Source organism: Cnephaeus nilssonii (genome assembly GCF_951640355.1).
Source record: "Cnephaeus nilssonii genome assembly, chromosome: 4".
In the NCBI taxonomy this organism is placed as follows: Eukaryota; Metazoa; Chordata; class Mammalia; order Chiroptera; family Vespertilionidae; genus Cnephaeus; species Cnephaeus nilssonii.
The window spans coordinates 45,988,803-46,006,019 of NC_137075.1; the positions used below are offsets into that span (position 1 = coordinate 45,988,803).

General features: G+C 45.5%; 1 protein-coding gene across 3 annotated transcripts in view; it reads left to right on the top strand.

The window, feature by feature from the left end:
• TMEM62 (transmembrane protein 62) overlaps positions 1-17,217 on the top strand; it is a 55,468-nt gene that overhangs the window by 34,261 nt on the left and 3,990 nt on the right. For all 3 annotated transcript variants that reach the window (XM_079769317.1, XM_079769318.1, XM_079769319.1), the window contains 3 exons: positions 8,160-8,273; positions 11,664-11,748; positions 15,542-15,646. In XM_079769317.1, coding sequence (XP_079625443.1) covers positions 8,160-8,273; positions 11,664-11,748; positions 15,542-15,646 — 304 coding nt within the window. The remainder of the gene's footprint in view (positions 1-8,159; positions 8,274-11,663; positions 11,749-15,541; positions 15,647-17,217) is intronic.

A 17,217-nucleotide genomic window follows, 5' to 3' on the forward strand; every position in this document is an offset into this window, starting at 1 on the left:
AGAAAGCCAGCGGCACACTCAGCAGTCAGTCCTCTCTTCGTACACTCGCACGCGCGCCTCCAGACCGCTGCCTTTCGTGGCTCCCCTGAGTTTCCACCTGACAGTCCAGATTCCCCTCGTATAAGCCTGGGTCCCCAAGATCTCGCCCGGAACTGGGGTTCAGTGCAGTCGGAACTGGGGTTCAGCGCAGTTGGGAGCTTTTGTCTCCTTCCTGCTAGAGAAAGCCAGCCAGGCACTCAGCCGCCCGCATGCGTGTCTCCGTACCTCAGCCTTATGCGGCTCCTCTAATTCTCTGTGTGCTTTCCTCTTTCCTTCTAGTTGTAGAATTTCCACTCAGCCAGCTTTTCTGTGGTTCTGGATGATGTTCGTTTTGTCGTTCAGTTGTAGTTTTGAAATTGTTGTGCGAGGCAGCAGTTTAGGTGCTTACCTATGCCGCCATCTTGGTTTTTCTGAAGAAATGATTCTTCTGTTTTCTGTCTATATATGTTATAACTTAAAAACATTAGTCTACTGAATATGAAATAGGGAACCTGGTCCCCTCATTCATCAATGAGAACATTGTCCTTTTTTTAAAAAAAATATTTTTATTTATTTTGGACAGGAAGGGAGAGGGAAAGACAGATAGAAACATCAATGACTCACTGATCAGCCGCCTCCTAAATGCCACCATTGGGGACTGAGCCCACAACTGGGGCATGTTCCCTGACCAGGAACCAAACCTTGACCTGCTGGTTCCTAGGTCAACACTCAACCACTCAGGCACACTGGCTGGGTGAACATTATGTCCTTTCAAATACGTTATGCTATATAGATAAGTCTGAGAGAAAAATCTGTGAGAATCTGGCCGGTGTGGCTCAGTTGAGTGTCATCCTATGCACTGAAGCTTTGCTAGTTTGATTCCTGGTCAGGACATGTGCCCAGGTTGTGGGTTTGGTCCCCAGTTGGGGTGCATAAGGGAGGCAAACTGATTGATATTTCTCTCTCACATTGATGTTTCCCTCTCTCCTCTCTCTCCGCTACCTTCCTCTCTCTCTCAAATTAATAAAAACAATCTTTTAACAGTCAATCCTTCCAGGTGATTCCGATGTGCATTAAAGTTTGAGGACAGTATTTTAGACTGTTGTATCTACTTTGCTAATTTAAAGACTAGAACTTTCTATGTCTCTAAATTAAAGAAAATCTCTGCTTTAAAACAAGAACTTATCACTTAAAGTAAGAATATTTGGAGTATAGTTTGATAAATGCCAGTAAAGCTTCTTTTCACTATTTAAAAACTTTTTTTAAAATATATTTTATTGATTTTTTACAGAGAGGAAGGTAGAGGGATAGAAAGTTAGAAACATCAATGAGAGAGAAACATCGATCAGCTGCCTCCTGCACACCCCCCACTGGGGATGTGCCCGCAACCAAGGTACATGCCCTTGACCGGAATCGAACCCGGGACCCTTGAGTCCGCAGGCCGACGCTCTATCCACTGAGCCAAACCGGTTTCAGCACTATTTAAAAACTTTTGTATGAGCATTATGCTTAGCGAAATGAGCCAGTCAGAGAAGGATAAATATCACATGATCTCACTCATTTGTGGACTATAATGAACAACATAAACTGATGAACAAAAACAGATCCAGAGACAGAGAAGCATTGATCAGACTGTCAAACCTCAGAGGGAATGTAGGGGAGGGTGGGGTTAAGAAGGAGAGATCAACCAAAGGACTTGTATGCATGCATATAAGCCTAACCAATGGACACAGACAACAGGAGGGTGAGGACATGAGTGGTGGGGGGGAGGTAGGGAGGCAATGAGGGGATAAGGACATATATGTAATGCCTTAATCAATAAAGGGGGAAAAAAAATTGCCAAAACTGGTTTGGCTCAGTGGATAGAGCGTCGGCCTGCAGACTCAAGGGTCCCAGGTTCGATTCCGGTCAAGGGCATGTACCTTGGTTGCAGGCACATCCCCAGTAGGGGGTGTGCAGGAGGCAGCTGATCGATGTTTCTCTCTCATCGATGTTTCTAACTCTCTATCCCTCTCTCTTCCTCTCTGTAAAAAATCAATAAAATATATAAATAAATAAAAAATAATAATAAATAAATAAAGGGAAAAAATAAAAACTTGTGTATGATGGTTAATTTAAAAATATATGAAAGAGATAATCTTACCTTATAATAGAGAATCATGCAAATTGACCGCACCTCCGCTATGCCCACGATTGGGCCGGCAGGAGGCTGGGGGCGGGACTCCGGGTGGCATATCCACCGTTGAGAAGTTCAAGATGGCGGTGCCAAGTGGCCGGACCCATGCCGCCACTCCCCGGGGTGCCTGGGGCGATCAGCACCATGGGGGGGGGCGTGGCCGGGCCCATCGGCACCCTGGGGGACGTGGCCAGACCCATGCCGCTGCTCCTGGGGTGCCTGAAGCGATCGGCACCCCAGGGGGCGTGGCCGGGCCCATCGGCACCCCGGGGGGTCGTGGCCGGGCCCATGCCGCCGCTCCCGGGGGTGCCTGGGGCGATCGGCACCCGGGGGGGCGTGGCCGGGCCCATGCCGCCGCTCCCCGGGGTGCCTGGGGCGATCGGCACTCCGGGGGGGCGTGGCTGGGCCCATCGGCACCCCAGGGGGCGTGGCCGGACCCATGCCGCCGCTCCCGGGGGTGCCTGAAGCGATCGGCACCCCGGGGGGCGTGGCCGGGCCATCGGCACCCCGGGGGGGGCGTGGCCGGGCCCATGCCGCCGCTCCCGGGGGTGCCTGGGGTGATCGGCACCCCGGGGGGGCGTGGCCAGGCCCATGCCGCCGCTCCCCGGGGTGCCTGAAGCGATCGGCACCCCGGGGGGCGTGGCCGGGGCCATCGGCACCCCGGGGGGGGCGTGGCTGGGCCCATGCCACCCCTCCCGGGGGTGCCTGGGGCCATCGGCACCCCTTGGGGGCGTGGCCGGGCGCATCGGCACCCCGGGGGGGGCGTAGCCGGGCCCATTCAGCCGCTCCCGGGGGGTGCCTGGGGCGATCGGCCACCTAGGGGGCCGTGTCCTGGCCCCTCCCGCCCCTCCCGGGGCTCCCGGGGTTGATCGTCCACCTGGGAGGGCGTGGCCCTGCCCCTCCCGCCCCTCCCGGGGGTCCCGGGGTTGATCGTCCACCTGGGAGGGCATGGTCCTGCCCCTCCCGCCCCTCTCGGGGGTCCGGGGGTCGATCGGCCACCTGGGGGGGCATGGCCCGGCCCCTCCCGCCCCTCCCGGGGGTCCCAGGGGCCGAGGCTTTCCGGGCCTTGGGCACCAGCGGGGAGCCTGCACCGATCGCAGAAAACCACTGGGGGTCGGCTCCTGTGATCGGTAGCAGGGACGCTGGGTGCGGCGAGCCCAAGGCCAGGAAAGCCTGGGGCGGAGGCTTTCCCGGCCTTGGGCACCAGTGGGCAGCCTGCACGGATCGCAGGAAACCACTGGGGGTCGGCTCCTGCGATCCTTAGCAAGGATGTTGGGTGCCGCCCGGGGCCAAGCCCCGACCCTGAAAAAGGCAGAAGGCGGTGGCCACAGCCAAGGCCTGGGTCCCTGGTGCCGGCAGAAAACTGGTGCAGGCAGCCAGGTGAATGAAGGTCTATTGCACGAATCTTCGTGCAAACGGGCTACTAGTACTATAATGAATTTCCATGGATCCATCAGCCAACTTAAACAGTTATCAACTCATGACCAGTCTTTTTTCATCTATACCCCATCCACATATCTCCTTCCTGCACCATGATATCATTTTATATGTAAACTAGAAACCCGTTGCACGAAGTTTCGTGCAATAGACTTTCACCTGGCTGCCGGCACCAGTTTTCCGCCAGCAGCAGTTTTCCTCTGACCACCCGCCGATCAGAGCGCCTCCCGCCAGCGCGTTCGGCTACCCCGAGAGGAACTCTGATCAGGAGGCGCTCCGATCGGGCGGGTGGCCAGAGGAAAACTGGTGCTGGCGGAAAACTGCTGCCAGCAGCCATGCAATCGCCACCCCGAGTTCCGAGTTCCGCCACCAGCGTCTTCCGCCGGCCCCATGGGTCCTTCCGCAGCGTCGGCCGTTTAGGCCGGCGGGAGGAGCGGGGGGCGGGGACTCGCGAGTCCCCGCCCCCCGCTCCTACCGCCAGCCAATCGGCCACCCTGAGTCCCGCCCCCCGCACCTCCAGCCGGCCCAATCGTGGGCGTAGCGGAGTGATGCAATTTGCATATTACCTTTTTATTATGTAGGATATGTTAGTATGAATCACTAAAAGATAAGGACTATTTTAAAAAATGTAACCATTCAAAAAAGTAACCATAATACAATATCATACCTGAAAAATTAACAGTAATCCTACCGAATAATAGACAAATATGCAAATTGACCGTACCTTCGCTATGCCCGCGATTGGCCAGGAGGCGCGGGGGGGCGGGGCTCAGGATGGCTCTGGTGGCCGATTGGGCCGGCGGGACGCTGAGCTCGCGTCACCAGCAGCGGCTCGAGCTCAGCGTCTGCGCCATGGCTGTGCTGCAGCACAGAAGGGGCCTCTGGGGTAGCGAGCTCACGTCCCACCGCGGACCATCAAAAGCGGGGGAGCTGGGTGCCTGGTGCACCAGCGAACAGATACCCAGCTCCCCTGCGATCGAAAGCAAAAGCGTGGGAGCTGGGTGCCTATCCGCTCAGGCCTGGTGCACCAGCGATCAAAAGCAAAAGCGTGGGAGCTGGGTGCCTATCTGCTCAGGCACCAGGCCTTTCAGAAGCCTCCGCCGCGCCAGAGGCTTCTGAAAGGCCTGGTGCACCAGCGGATGGGCACCCAGCTCCCCCGTGATCGAAAGCGAAAGCGTGTAGGGGACCCTACACGTGCATGATTCAATCATGCACTGGGCCTCTAGTTCCTTAATATCAAACCATCCAGCTAGTGTTCAGTTTTCCCAATTTGTCATACATGTTTCTCTCTGTACATTGCATTTAGTTGATTCAAATCAGAATCCAAATAAGGCTCAAATATTGCATTTAGGTGATTTGCCTCTCTGTCTCTCACCCCTCCTGTTTTTTCCCTTGCAATATATTTTCTTTGGAAACTGGGTCTTTTATTCTGTAGAATTTCCTATGTTCTAGATTTTTGCTTTTTGATTTGAGTCTGTTTTTTAGCAAGAATACTTCATTTGGTATTTTATTCTTTCACTAGAAGACTATAATATCTGGTCATCTCTTTGTTAGTGATGTAGGAAGTGGTTATAGGGTTAAGCCTCGGACTGACCTGCTGGCAAAGTCGCAAACAAGTCCCAGCTTGGAGGGCTCAGTCCTCTAAGCATAATTAAGCTTGATCTTGTGACTGCTCCCTAGATCTTTCCTGGGTAGCTAGTTGGCTGTGGGAGGGGCAGCAAGTGCTGCCAAAACAAGTGAAACTTACAAGAACATTGTAGATTACCTTGTTTGTCCCTGATTATAAATAAAGCACCAGCTTTGCAGTCTGGATCTGTTCTGTAGCCTCAGCAAGGCACAGAAGATCCACCTAGACCCAGCTTTATGAATCTATTTCTGCGCCTTGTTTTCTTTATTTCTAACATTTCTCAATCCCTGGCCGCCTCCATTTAGAACCAGTTCGTTCATCTCTCTTGCTGTGCGGGTCGCGGAAAAGGGAGATCCCCGCCATGTTTGGCCCGCGCCGCATCAGGCCCCCGCAAGTAAGGCTGAGATTGATCAGTGTATTCAGGTATTGTTAACCTTATTTAATGATGTGCAGATAAATATTTAACAGCCAACTTGGAGGATGTTTGGAGTGGGGGCTGCTTCTTAGCATTTCTTTGATTTATACCAATTTCCAAGATATAAATATTCCTACCAACACAACATCAATTGGCTTACAAAATTCCTGAAAATCTAACAACTGGTCCTGTGAGTCAGTCAAGCCAGCTCCAGCAAACTGCTGGCTTATCCCTCCATTCATTGGGAAGTATCCAATCAGCTTTTCATTGAAGGATTTCCAGCAGCTATTGATTATCTTTGCCTAGGTCCATTATTTCATTAGATTTATAAAATGATGATATTCAAATTGCTACTCCTTATTATAGGAGTATTAATTAGAATAAGTCTATAAAGAAAACATTTATCTTTTTGGTACCCAGATATAGAGTTCATACAAGAAAGACAGGATAAATTCTTTCTTTGTTTTTTAAATTATTTATTGTTGAAAGTATTACATATGTCTCCTTTTCCCCCCATTGACCTCTCCCCGGCCATCCCCACCCCCATCAAATGCCCTCACCCCCTATTGTCTGTGTCCATTGGTCATGTTCATATGCAAGGATACAAGGCCTTTGGTTGATCTCTTGCCCCACCCCCCAACCTTATTTGCCTTCCCTCTGAGGTTTGATGGTCTGTTTGATATTTTTCTGTCTCTGGATCTATTTTTGTGCATCAGTTTATGTTGTTCATTATATTCCACAAATGAGGGAGACCATGTGATATTTGTCTTTCTCCAACTGGCTTATTTTGCTTAGTGTAGTGTTCTTCAGTCCATCCATGCTGTTGCAAATGGTAAGAGTTCTTTCTTTTTTACAGCAGCATAGTATTCCATTGTGTAGATGTACCACAGGTTTTTAATCCACTCATCTGCTGATGGGCACTTAGGCTGTTTCCAAATCTTAGCTATTTTAAATTGTGCTGCTATGAACATAGGGGTGCATATATTCTTTCTGATAAGTGTTTCTGATTTCTTGGGATATATTCTTGGAAGTGGGATTACTGGGTCAAAAGGGGGTTCCATTTTTAATTTTTTGAGGAAACTCCATACTGTTTTCCACAGAGGCTGCACCAGTCTGCATTCCCACCAGCAGTGTACGAGGATTCCTTTATCTTCACATCCTTGTCAGCACTTGTCATTTGTTGATTTGTTGGTGATAGCCATTCTGACAGGTGCGAGATGGTACCTCATTGTGGTTTTGATTTGCATCTCTCGGGTGATTAGTGACTTTGAACATATTTTTATATGTCTCTTGGCTTTCTGTATGTCCACTTTAGAAAAGTATCTATTTAGGTCCTTTGCCCGATTTTTGATTGGATTGCTTATCTTCCTTTTATTAAGTTGTATGAGTTCCCTATAAATGTTGTAGATTAAACCCTTATTGGATGTAACATTGGCAAATGTATTCTCCCATGCAGTGGTCTTTCTTGTAGTTTTGTTGATGGTTTCTTTTGCTGTGCAGAGCCTTTTATTTTGAAGTCCCATTTGTTTATTTTCTCTTTAGTTTCCATTGTTCTAGGACAGTGGTTGGCAAACTCATTAGTCAACAGAGCCAAATATCAACAGTATAACGATTGAAATTTCTTTTGAGAGCCAAATTTTTTAAACTTAAACTTCTTCTAATGCCACTTCTTCAAAATAGACTCGCCCAGGCCGTGGTATTTTGTGGAAGGGCCACACTCAAGGGGCCAAAGAGCCGCATGTGGCTCACAAGCCCCAGTTTGCCGACCATGGTCCTAGGAGATATATCTGCAGGATAAATTCTTAATTCTTCCCCCACCTCCCTTTTCTAAACCAGTGTTCAGAATAATGAGTTGCTTCTTTAGCATCTGCCAAAGATAACCATATGAGTCTTCTAGTTTTAGTATCATTATGAATCCAACATTTTAAAAATCATATGTAGCATGTTTTAATCCATTGCATTTATTCTTTTTGATGCTCAAATTGTTCCATCTTTGGCTAGTGGGAACATCTCCAAATTGGTTACTAAGTCCTTTGATACAATCCCTGTAGTCTTTGTTAGTTTTTTTTTTTTTTTTTTTTTTTTTGCTTTCTCATATGACAAGATATCCCAAGCCCTTCTTATGCATTTCTTACTCAAGAACTGGAATCAGCCATTTTTCTAAACAGCACTGGTTCCTTATAGTGAAAAATTATACTTTGAGACCACAATTGGCACTAGCCCAGCTAGTTCAGTGCTATTGGGTTTGTAGTTATTTCTAGGCCTTTTCAGTGAACATAGGGAAATATAGATTTTTTTTTTAAAGAAAAGATATTGTGAGAACATGGTGACATTTCCAGTTTAAATCTAGAATTACAAGGTTCTAAAGATATTTCCAATTTAAATCTAGATTTACAAGGTTTTATGTAAACGTGCTTGTAGGAAGAATAAAAAATAAATGAAAAAAAGTAGCATGATAGTTTCTTCTCTGCTCTGCTTCTAACTAGGATTCTGCTGGAAGAAGTAAGAGTGTTCACCACATATTTTCTCTTCAAGAGGATAATCAGCTCAGATTTGACCCTCTAGTATCATTTATTCTTCTTACAGATCACTGCATGGTGGTGAGTAAATTCAACCTAATAATTTGTGAGTTTTAACTGGATTTGGTAGGTCCAAAATCATAAATAATCATGTGATAAGAAAGCTGAACCTTATAAAATGAAAAGTTTAGTTATTCATCTAGAAGGATAAAATGCTTTTAAGTTGAAAGGCATAGACAAGTAATACCTGTTTTGGGATCTGTCTCTAACCAATGCCATTAAACCAGGATAACTAAAGGAATTATAGGGACTGTATGTCCTACACAACAAACAATATGTGCTAAATGTAGAAAACTTGTAAATTTTAGAAATAAAGTGAAACCATTCCAACGTCATTCTTTGATCACACTACCCATTATAACCATTGTATTTGTCATTATGATACTGTTTTCTCTCATATACATTTGTATGTGAGTTTTAGTATAAAATGGTAAGTAAACTTTTAATTCTCTTTTGCTGTCTGATTTTTTCCCATGGAGGAATTTGTTTTGACTATTATTTTATATCAGTTCATATTATTTAATAACATGATGTTATTAACTGCATTATATTGTCATAGATACACCTTAAGGATTTCCCTATTGCTGGGTGTTTGCTTCCAATTTTTCCCTCTACTATATAAATACTGCTTGTATCTAAGTTTTTGCATCTAGTAGTTTTGGGGGATAAATTCCTAGAAGTGAATTGCTAGGTGAAAGAGTTGACACGTTACTCTATATACTTTACTTATCTTACCTTATAATAGAGAAACATGCAAATTGACCGCACCTCCGCTATGCCCACGATTGGGCCGGCAGGAGGCTGGGGGCCGGACTCCGGGTGGCATATCCGCCGTTGAGAAGATCAAGATGGCGGCACCCCCGGGGGGCATGGCTGAGGCCATGCTGCCGCTCCCGGGGGTGCCTGGGGCCATCGGCACCCCGGGGGGCGTGGCCGGGCCCATGCTGCCACTCCCCAGGGTGCCTGGGGCGATCAGCACCCCGGGGGGGCGTAGCCGGGCGATCGGCACCCGGGGGGCGTGGCCGGACCCATGCCGCCACTCCCCGGGGCGCCTGGGGCGATCAGCACCCCGGGGGGGCGTGGCCGGGCGATCGGCACCCGGGGGGGCATGGCCGGACCCATGCCGCCGCTCCCGGGGGTGCCTGGGGCAATCGGCACCCCGGGGGGGCGTGGCCGGACCCATGCCCGCCGCTCCCGGGGGTGCCTGGGGCCATCGGCACCCCGGGGGGGCGTGGCCGGGCCCATCGGCACCCCGGGAGGGCGTGGCCGGACCCATGCCGCCACTCCCCGGGGTGCCTGGGGCCATCGGCACCCCGGGGGGGCGTGGCCGGCCCCTCCCGCCCCTTCCAGGGGTCCGGGGAGGGGGGCGATCAGCCACCTGGGGGGGCGTGGCCCGGCCCATCCCGCCGCTCACGGGGGTCCCAGGGGCCGAGGCTTTCCGGGCCTTGGGCACCAGCAGGGAGCCTGCACTGATCGCAGGAAACCACTGGGGGTCGGCTCCTGTGATCGGTAGCAGGGACGCTGGGTGCTGCGAGCCCAAGGCCAGGAAAGCCTGGGGGTCGGCTTTCCCGGCCTTGGGCACCAGTGGGCAGCCTGCAAGGATGGCAGGAAACCACTGGGGGTCGGCTCCTGCGATCCTTAGCAAGGATGTTGGGTGCCGCGGAGCCCAAGGCCACCGCCCGGGGCCAAGCCCCGACCCTGAAAAAGGCAGAAGGCGGTGGCCACAGCCAAGGCCTGGGTCCCTGGTGCCGGCAGAAAACTGGTGCAGGCAGCCAGGTGAATGAAGGTCTATTGCACGAATCTTCGTGCAAACGGGCTACTAGTTTATTATATAAATACATAAGTTACTTATTATTTATTATATTCGTTGTTTATTTTGTCTGTTTGTTTTATCTATCCCCCCTTAGTAAAACATAAGCCTTATGAAGGCAGGGATCTTTATCTGGTATGCCTAACACCGAGTAGGCCCTCAATAAAGATTTCTTGAGCAAATAAATGTGTTTTTTTTTTAGTTTTTAATATACATTGTTAAATAGTGTTCCAGAGAAGCTGTGGCAATTTATACTCTATTTCCCTCAGATCTCATCTATCTTGGGTATTAACATAAAATGTTCAAAAGATAGACACTACAATGTTAAGAAGAAAATTTAAACCTCCTTTAATTTCACCTCCACATAGACTTAAACTGTGAATTGATTATTATTTTAATTGACTTTTATTACTTGTGTGATTATGTTTTGTAAAACTATGACTACTGGGTATTTGTATCTAATTTTTATAAAATTTTGTGTCATTTTTCTTTTGGGGATTTTTAATAACTGCTTAGATCAGGATTTGGAAACGTTGATGTTCTATGAATTATCTGGGACTATTAGTAAAAGGCATATTCTAATCAGTGGGGCTGAGGTGGGGCCTGAGGTTCTGCATTCCTAACAAGCTCAAGATGATTCCAATGGCCGAAACCGGTTTGGCTCAGTGGATAGAGCGTTGGTTTTCGGACTGAAGGGTCCCAGGTTCGATTCCAGTCAAGGGCATGTACATTGGTTGCGGGCACATCCCCGGGGGGGGGGGGGGTGTGTGTGCAGGAGGCAGCTGATCGATGTTTCTCTCTCATCGATGTTTCTAGCCCTCTATCCCTCTCCCTTCCTCTCTGTAAAAACTCAATAAAAAATATATTAAAAACAAAAAGATGATTCCAATGATGACCTTTGAGAAACAAGGATCTAAATTACATTTCTTTACTGTGAGTTAATCACCAAGTGAATGACTCCTTGATGTAGAAAGCAAAAAGAAAGTGCAGTCTCTGTTCACTCCGCTGCAGTGTACTGTGCACTGGTTTTATTCTTATACAAATTTAATCAATTTTTAAAATTGATTTCAAAGAGGAAGAGAGAGGGAGAGAGAGAGATAGAAACATCAATGATGAGAGAAAATCATTGATTGGCTGCCTCTCGTATGCCCCCTACTGGGGATCGAGCCCGCAACCCGGGCATGTGCCCTTGATCTGAATCGAACCTGGGACCCTTCAGTCTGCAGGCCGACACTCTATCCACTGAGCCAAACTGGCTAGGACTATTCTTATACAATTTTAAATAAAACAAAACAAAGTATGCTTCTCCTATAACAATGAAAATGGACTATTTTAATTTGATCATTTTTTATAACTGTATAAAATTACTTGGTTTCAACATGGTGTAAATATCCAAATTCTGAAAGAGTAATGCTGAGGCAACTTATAATTTTCTTTTTTTGGTAGATCAGATGTTTGATTTTCTTTGGCTACATATTTTTCTTATATAGTCATTTCTGCTAATGATGTCATTTTCATTTTTGTTAATGAGGCCATTTTAAAAATCTTAACCAAAACTGTGCCCATGTATCTATTTCACATTAACACCTATTTCTCTGCAGGCCCGGGTCCTTTTTGTGATGATTGTGCTGATCCAGCTCTTCATTCTCATTATTTATAGGCATCAAAGATATCTAGAGCTTAAAGGTTAGTCATGGTTTCTTTCATTCTTAGAAGAATTTTTATTTTAAAGTAGTACATAATGTCCTCACTATTGCCAAATGATAAATATGAATATAAATATAGTCTTTGCCTGAGCTCTGTGAGGTATACCCTTTCAACTACCACACATTTTCCACAGCACTCTATCTTAAGAAAACACACAACCCTTTAATCACTTGCTGCTACATGAGGCTCAACCAAAATGAGGGTGGGAGTGGGGGGCGGAAATCACAGTATAGCTCAAAGTGGCCAAACATCTCTGCTAGACATTGAAGATCTTCCACAATTTGGTGTTGCCTAACTAGCCATATTTTCACCCAGTTACCTGTATTTTATTCTAGGTAACTATTCACTGTTCATGCCATGCACATTTCTGCTTTTGCACTTTGCCCAGGTCATCATCTCTAATTTAAATTGTTTTCCTAAATTTGTCTAATCTTAGCCTCCTTTAGGGCTCATCTCAAAACCACTTTTTCCATACCATTTTCTCCAACCATTCCAGGTCAAAATGAGCTCTTTTTTCTCTAAGTCCCTATAGTCCTTCCTGATGATTAATTGATACATAATTAGCCAATTACTTGGCTTTCATAACCACTTCAAATCTATATACATTTTCTCCTCAGCCAAACTCTTAAGTTCCTCAATGCAGGAGCCTTTGTTTTCTACTTCTTGCTTGTTTGCCACAGCACCCAGCGCTGAGTTGGTGCATAATAGACAGTAAATACTTGTTGAATTAAACTTTCCTTATCTCTTCTTGGCTTGGGTGAAATCGCTGAGGTCAGGGACTGATTATGGGGGAGGGGAGAACTATAGTAGTGACTAAACAGTAACATGGTTAGCTGAATAGTTAGTGCACTACTGAATATTTTCCTGCATATATATATATATATATATATATATATATATATATATATATATATATATACACACACACACTAGAGGCCCGGTGTATGAAATTCGTGCACGGGGGCAGGGGTGTCCCTCAGCCCAGCCTGCACCCTCTCCAATCTGGGACCCCTTGGGGGATGTCCAACTGCCAGTTGAGGCCCGATCCTGCAGGTGGTGTCATGCCCTCACGATCAGGCCTCAACTGGCAGTCGGACATCCCTCTCACAATCTGGGACCTCTGGGCCTAACCGCTAGCCTGCCTGCCTGCCTGATTGCCCCTAACTACTTTTGCCTGCCAGCTTGATGATGCCTAACTGCTCCCCTGCCAGCCTGATGATGCCTAACTGCTCCCCTGCTGGCCTGATCACCCCCAACTGCCCTCCCCTGCCGGCCTGATCGCCCCCTAACCACTCCCCTCCTGGCCTGATGACGCCTAACTGCTCCCCTGCCGGCCTGATCACCCACAACTGCCCTCCCCTTCCACGACGTGCCTCCTCTGCGCAAGGCGACGGAGACGCCGAGAACGGCCTCCTTCACGCTGCGCAGAGCCGTGGGATCCCCAGGCCTCACCACACGGAGCGGCCACCGGGCCCCACCTCGGCTGTGTGTGCAGCCATCTTGTGACGGCCATCTTGTGACAACGTGAGGGCGTGACACCACCTAGGTTATTATTAGTGTGTGTGTGTGTGTGTGTGTGTGTGTGTGTGTGTGTGTATATATATATATATATATATATACACATATATATATATATATATAGTAAAGCTTCTATGAAAAACTTCCAGAAACATTATTGCCCACATATATTGTGCACATAATGTACATAAATAAATATTTGAGGGAGGACCCCAATCTCATTATGTAGGAATACCAATATCTTTGTGTAGTTATGTAAAATTTACAACATTTTACCTGCATTATCTCACTTAATGCTTACAACAATCCTGTGAGGTAGGTATTATTGTCCCCATTTTAAACATTAGAAAACCAAGACTGGAGAGGTTATATAGATTGTCCAAAATGTCATAGCTAGTAAGAGACGGAGGAGAGACTTAAAACCCAAGTCTTCCAATCCCAGGTCAGTTTTTTTAAAATCCTCACCCAAGGACATTGTTCCATTGATTTTTAGGGAGAGTGGAAGAGGGAGGGAAAGACAGAGAGGAATATTGATGTGAGAGAAACACATAGATTGGTTACCTCCTGCACACACCCTGACTAGGGGAGGAGCCTGCACCGGAGGTATGTGCCCTTGACCAGAATCGAATTTGGGACCCTTCGGTCCGCAGGCCGATGCTCTATCCACTGAACCAAACCGGCTAGGGCCCCAGGTCAGTTCTTTTCTTTAAACAACACTTCTCAACTTTGACTACACTTTAGAATTCCATGGGGAACTTAAAATCTCAGTGTCTACACAGTACCACTTACTACATCAGAATCTCTGTAGGGGTAGGACCTAAACATCAGTAGCTTTTGAAGCTCCTCTGGTTTCAACATGCAGTTAAGGCTGAGAAGCATGGCTAAAGCAATATTTCTCAGTCAGGCTGCTTAGAATCACCTAGGCTGCTGCCTAAGCTCCCCCTCTCCCCTAGGTCAATTCAATCAGAATCTCTGAAGGGTGAGATCTGGGCCTGGGTATTTTCTAAAAGTTCCCCCAGGTTATTCTAATGTACAGCCAAAGGCGAGAATCATTGCTTGAAGTCTAAAGTATAGCTGCCTCTAAGGTTAAAGGATATTTATTTATAATAAATATCACCTATAATTATTATTATAGGTGGATATGTATCAATACTTTGAGAAGTACCAGTCTAGGACAAGAAGGAAGCTGAGACAGGAATGAGTAGCAAGTATGTAATACACAAAAGGAAAAAAGTTATACATTACCAGGTTTTGTAAGAAATTAACTGTCAGCAGGCTGAATGATGTTATATGCTAGCCTGTGAAGAAAGACATAGTAATTAACTTACATCAGGCTGTCTTACCATTGGGATCCGTTCTTTAAATACTTTCCACCTCTAATATTGCTCACTGTGCACTGAGCTTCCTATCAGTCTTCTGCTGCCTGATTTATGATCAGCCACATACATGCGTGGACTGGCTGGCTGGGGTTGAGGATCTGGAATACTTAGTCTGTGGCCACAGAATGGACCTTCTCTGTGTGAAGCCCTTATACTTGGCTTTTTGGTACTTTAAGAGATGCTCATTTGGAGAGCTTTATGGATCCCTTTCAATTGGAGTAAGAGGGTAGCTGGGAGTTAAGAGTTGTATCACATTTGGGAAAGGAATATTTGAACAGGTACTCATACTTAAGATTAGACTGGAGAAATGTATTTCTTTGATATGCCTTTGATATATTTTTACATACCTTTTGGAAGTTTGTACATTTGGACACTAAATCCCCTAGAAAACAAAGACTTGATCATCCTTAGAGTATAGATTTGTATTTCAAACACACATGAAGATAAAATAGTATCATCCTCTGGTGGATCTTTCTTTTTTAAAATCTTTATTATTGAAAGTATTATATATGTCCCCCATTTCCCCCCAGTGACCCCTTGTAGCCCTCCCCCTGGCAAATATTTCTATATTGTTTTCAGTCATTTTAAAGTGTGTGCGTGCGTGCGTGTGTGTGTGTGTGTGTGCACGTGCACACGCTTCTCACAACTATACCATTGCTTTGAATTTCTTACCCTCTGCAATTCTAAGTGAATTGGCTTATCAGGATTCCCGCCAACTTGTAAATTTAAAGTGGTGTCATCTGTATAGTTACCATATAACAACAGATTTGCTGAATATATAGGATAGCCCATGGAAGTCTTCTAGAAAATTGTTATAAAGAAAGAAATTAAACTTTGCATCTGTTCATTGGATTTTTCAAATTTATTCTCTTTAGGACCTCCAGGATTTATAAATTTGACCTCATTTTCCCTTCATGTCTTGAGCAAAATAAACATCTTCTACTATTCTGTCTTGTTCCTGACTCTATATACAGTGCTGGGTAAGTCAATTAGGAAACCTGAGATTGTGGCACAATCTGCCAAGGAATATATTGAGAATTTTGACAGTAGAGTCATTTAGGCTCTGTAGAGCATAACAAATGGCACATGGTTCCTTCCTAAGTCATTTCCTGGGATATGGTCTTGGGAAATAAAATTGTTTCTTAACATGTTTAAAGGACATTTAGTTTACTTAAGAGTGCTAAGGAAACCATTGCAGAATTTGTGTAGAAACTTAATAGGAGATAGTTCAGCTTAATTGCCATCTCTTCAGAACAGCTTTTTTTGACTACCTTCAAGTTTTATCCTCTATTTCATCATGCTTTTTATTTCCTTCATTACTTTATCAGAATTTATGATAATCTTCTGTGTTCATCATCTCTTTCCTTATTAGACTATCCATTGATGTCTTGTCTCTCTTGTTCACCTTTATGTCCACCACTAAGAACAATGCCTAGCATATAGTTCAGTGAATAATTTATTTATGTGTTGTTCCTAAAAACTCAGCTCAAGAAAAGAAACTGAGATGAGCAGTGAGTTTAGTTATATCTGAAACTCTTCTGTTATATTAATTATTATACCCAATACTTATAAAGTCACTTAGCCACTTAGAAAGCACTGAGGTTTTTTTTTATTTAAAGCTTCTTACTAATGTACCTTAGTGACTAAAAATAAATTAGGCTATTTGTAGCTTAGTCTTTGTTTTACACTTTTATTTCACCAGAGAATACAAAGTAGTAAAATAAAAAAATATGACACTTTACCATCCTATATAATAAAGAGCTAATATGCTAATTAGACCAAACAGCAGAACGACCTTCTGGAGGACCGTCCGGATGACCTTGTGGATGAAGCTGGGCTGCAAGGGCTGGCCACGGCTGCGAGGGCCGAGCCCTTTGCATGGATTTCGTGCATCGGGCCTCTAGTACAACATAACAAGCTATAGAAGATCCCCCTTTGGAAGTCAGTTTTCTTGTTTGTTGAAGCTGTTTTGGACACATGTCTTACACTGGAAGACAAAGCAAGTGATTTGGTGCCTGGCTGTAAAAAGAAAACATGAAGAGGGCAGAAGTTGCTTCAGTTTTAAAAGTTGAAACTTCAAGGGAAAACACTTCTTTAGATTAATATGTATCTAATGGAGTTTATATAATAATATATCTGAGAAAAGTACCTATGACTTTTTAAAAGTTGAAGTCTAGTCTTACCAGAAAATTATGGTATTGCATTTTAAGAAAGGATGTCTGGCAGTCTCTTAATCACTCTTTACGTATAGTAGTTCCAGGCACCTGTATACTGAGAATGGGCAGTAAATAATAGTAGGGGAGAGAGAAAAGTCATTCTGGTATTATAGGTGAAAAAATAAAGAAGCAAGTTAAACTCTGTACATGTTCACCCTGCCTATGTAGTTGATTTATAAAGTAATGACTATGGATCAGCAAGAAAAGGTAAAATATGTTCATTAATATTAGTAATAAAGAGTACATTTTAGAAAGATGAAAGTGGTTGAAGTTTTATAGCTTAAAGGAGTAAATCTCAGTCATCTAGAAGATTAACTTTTGAAGAATACCTCTTT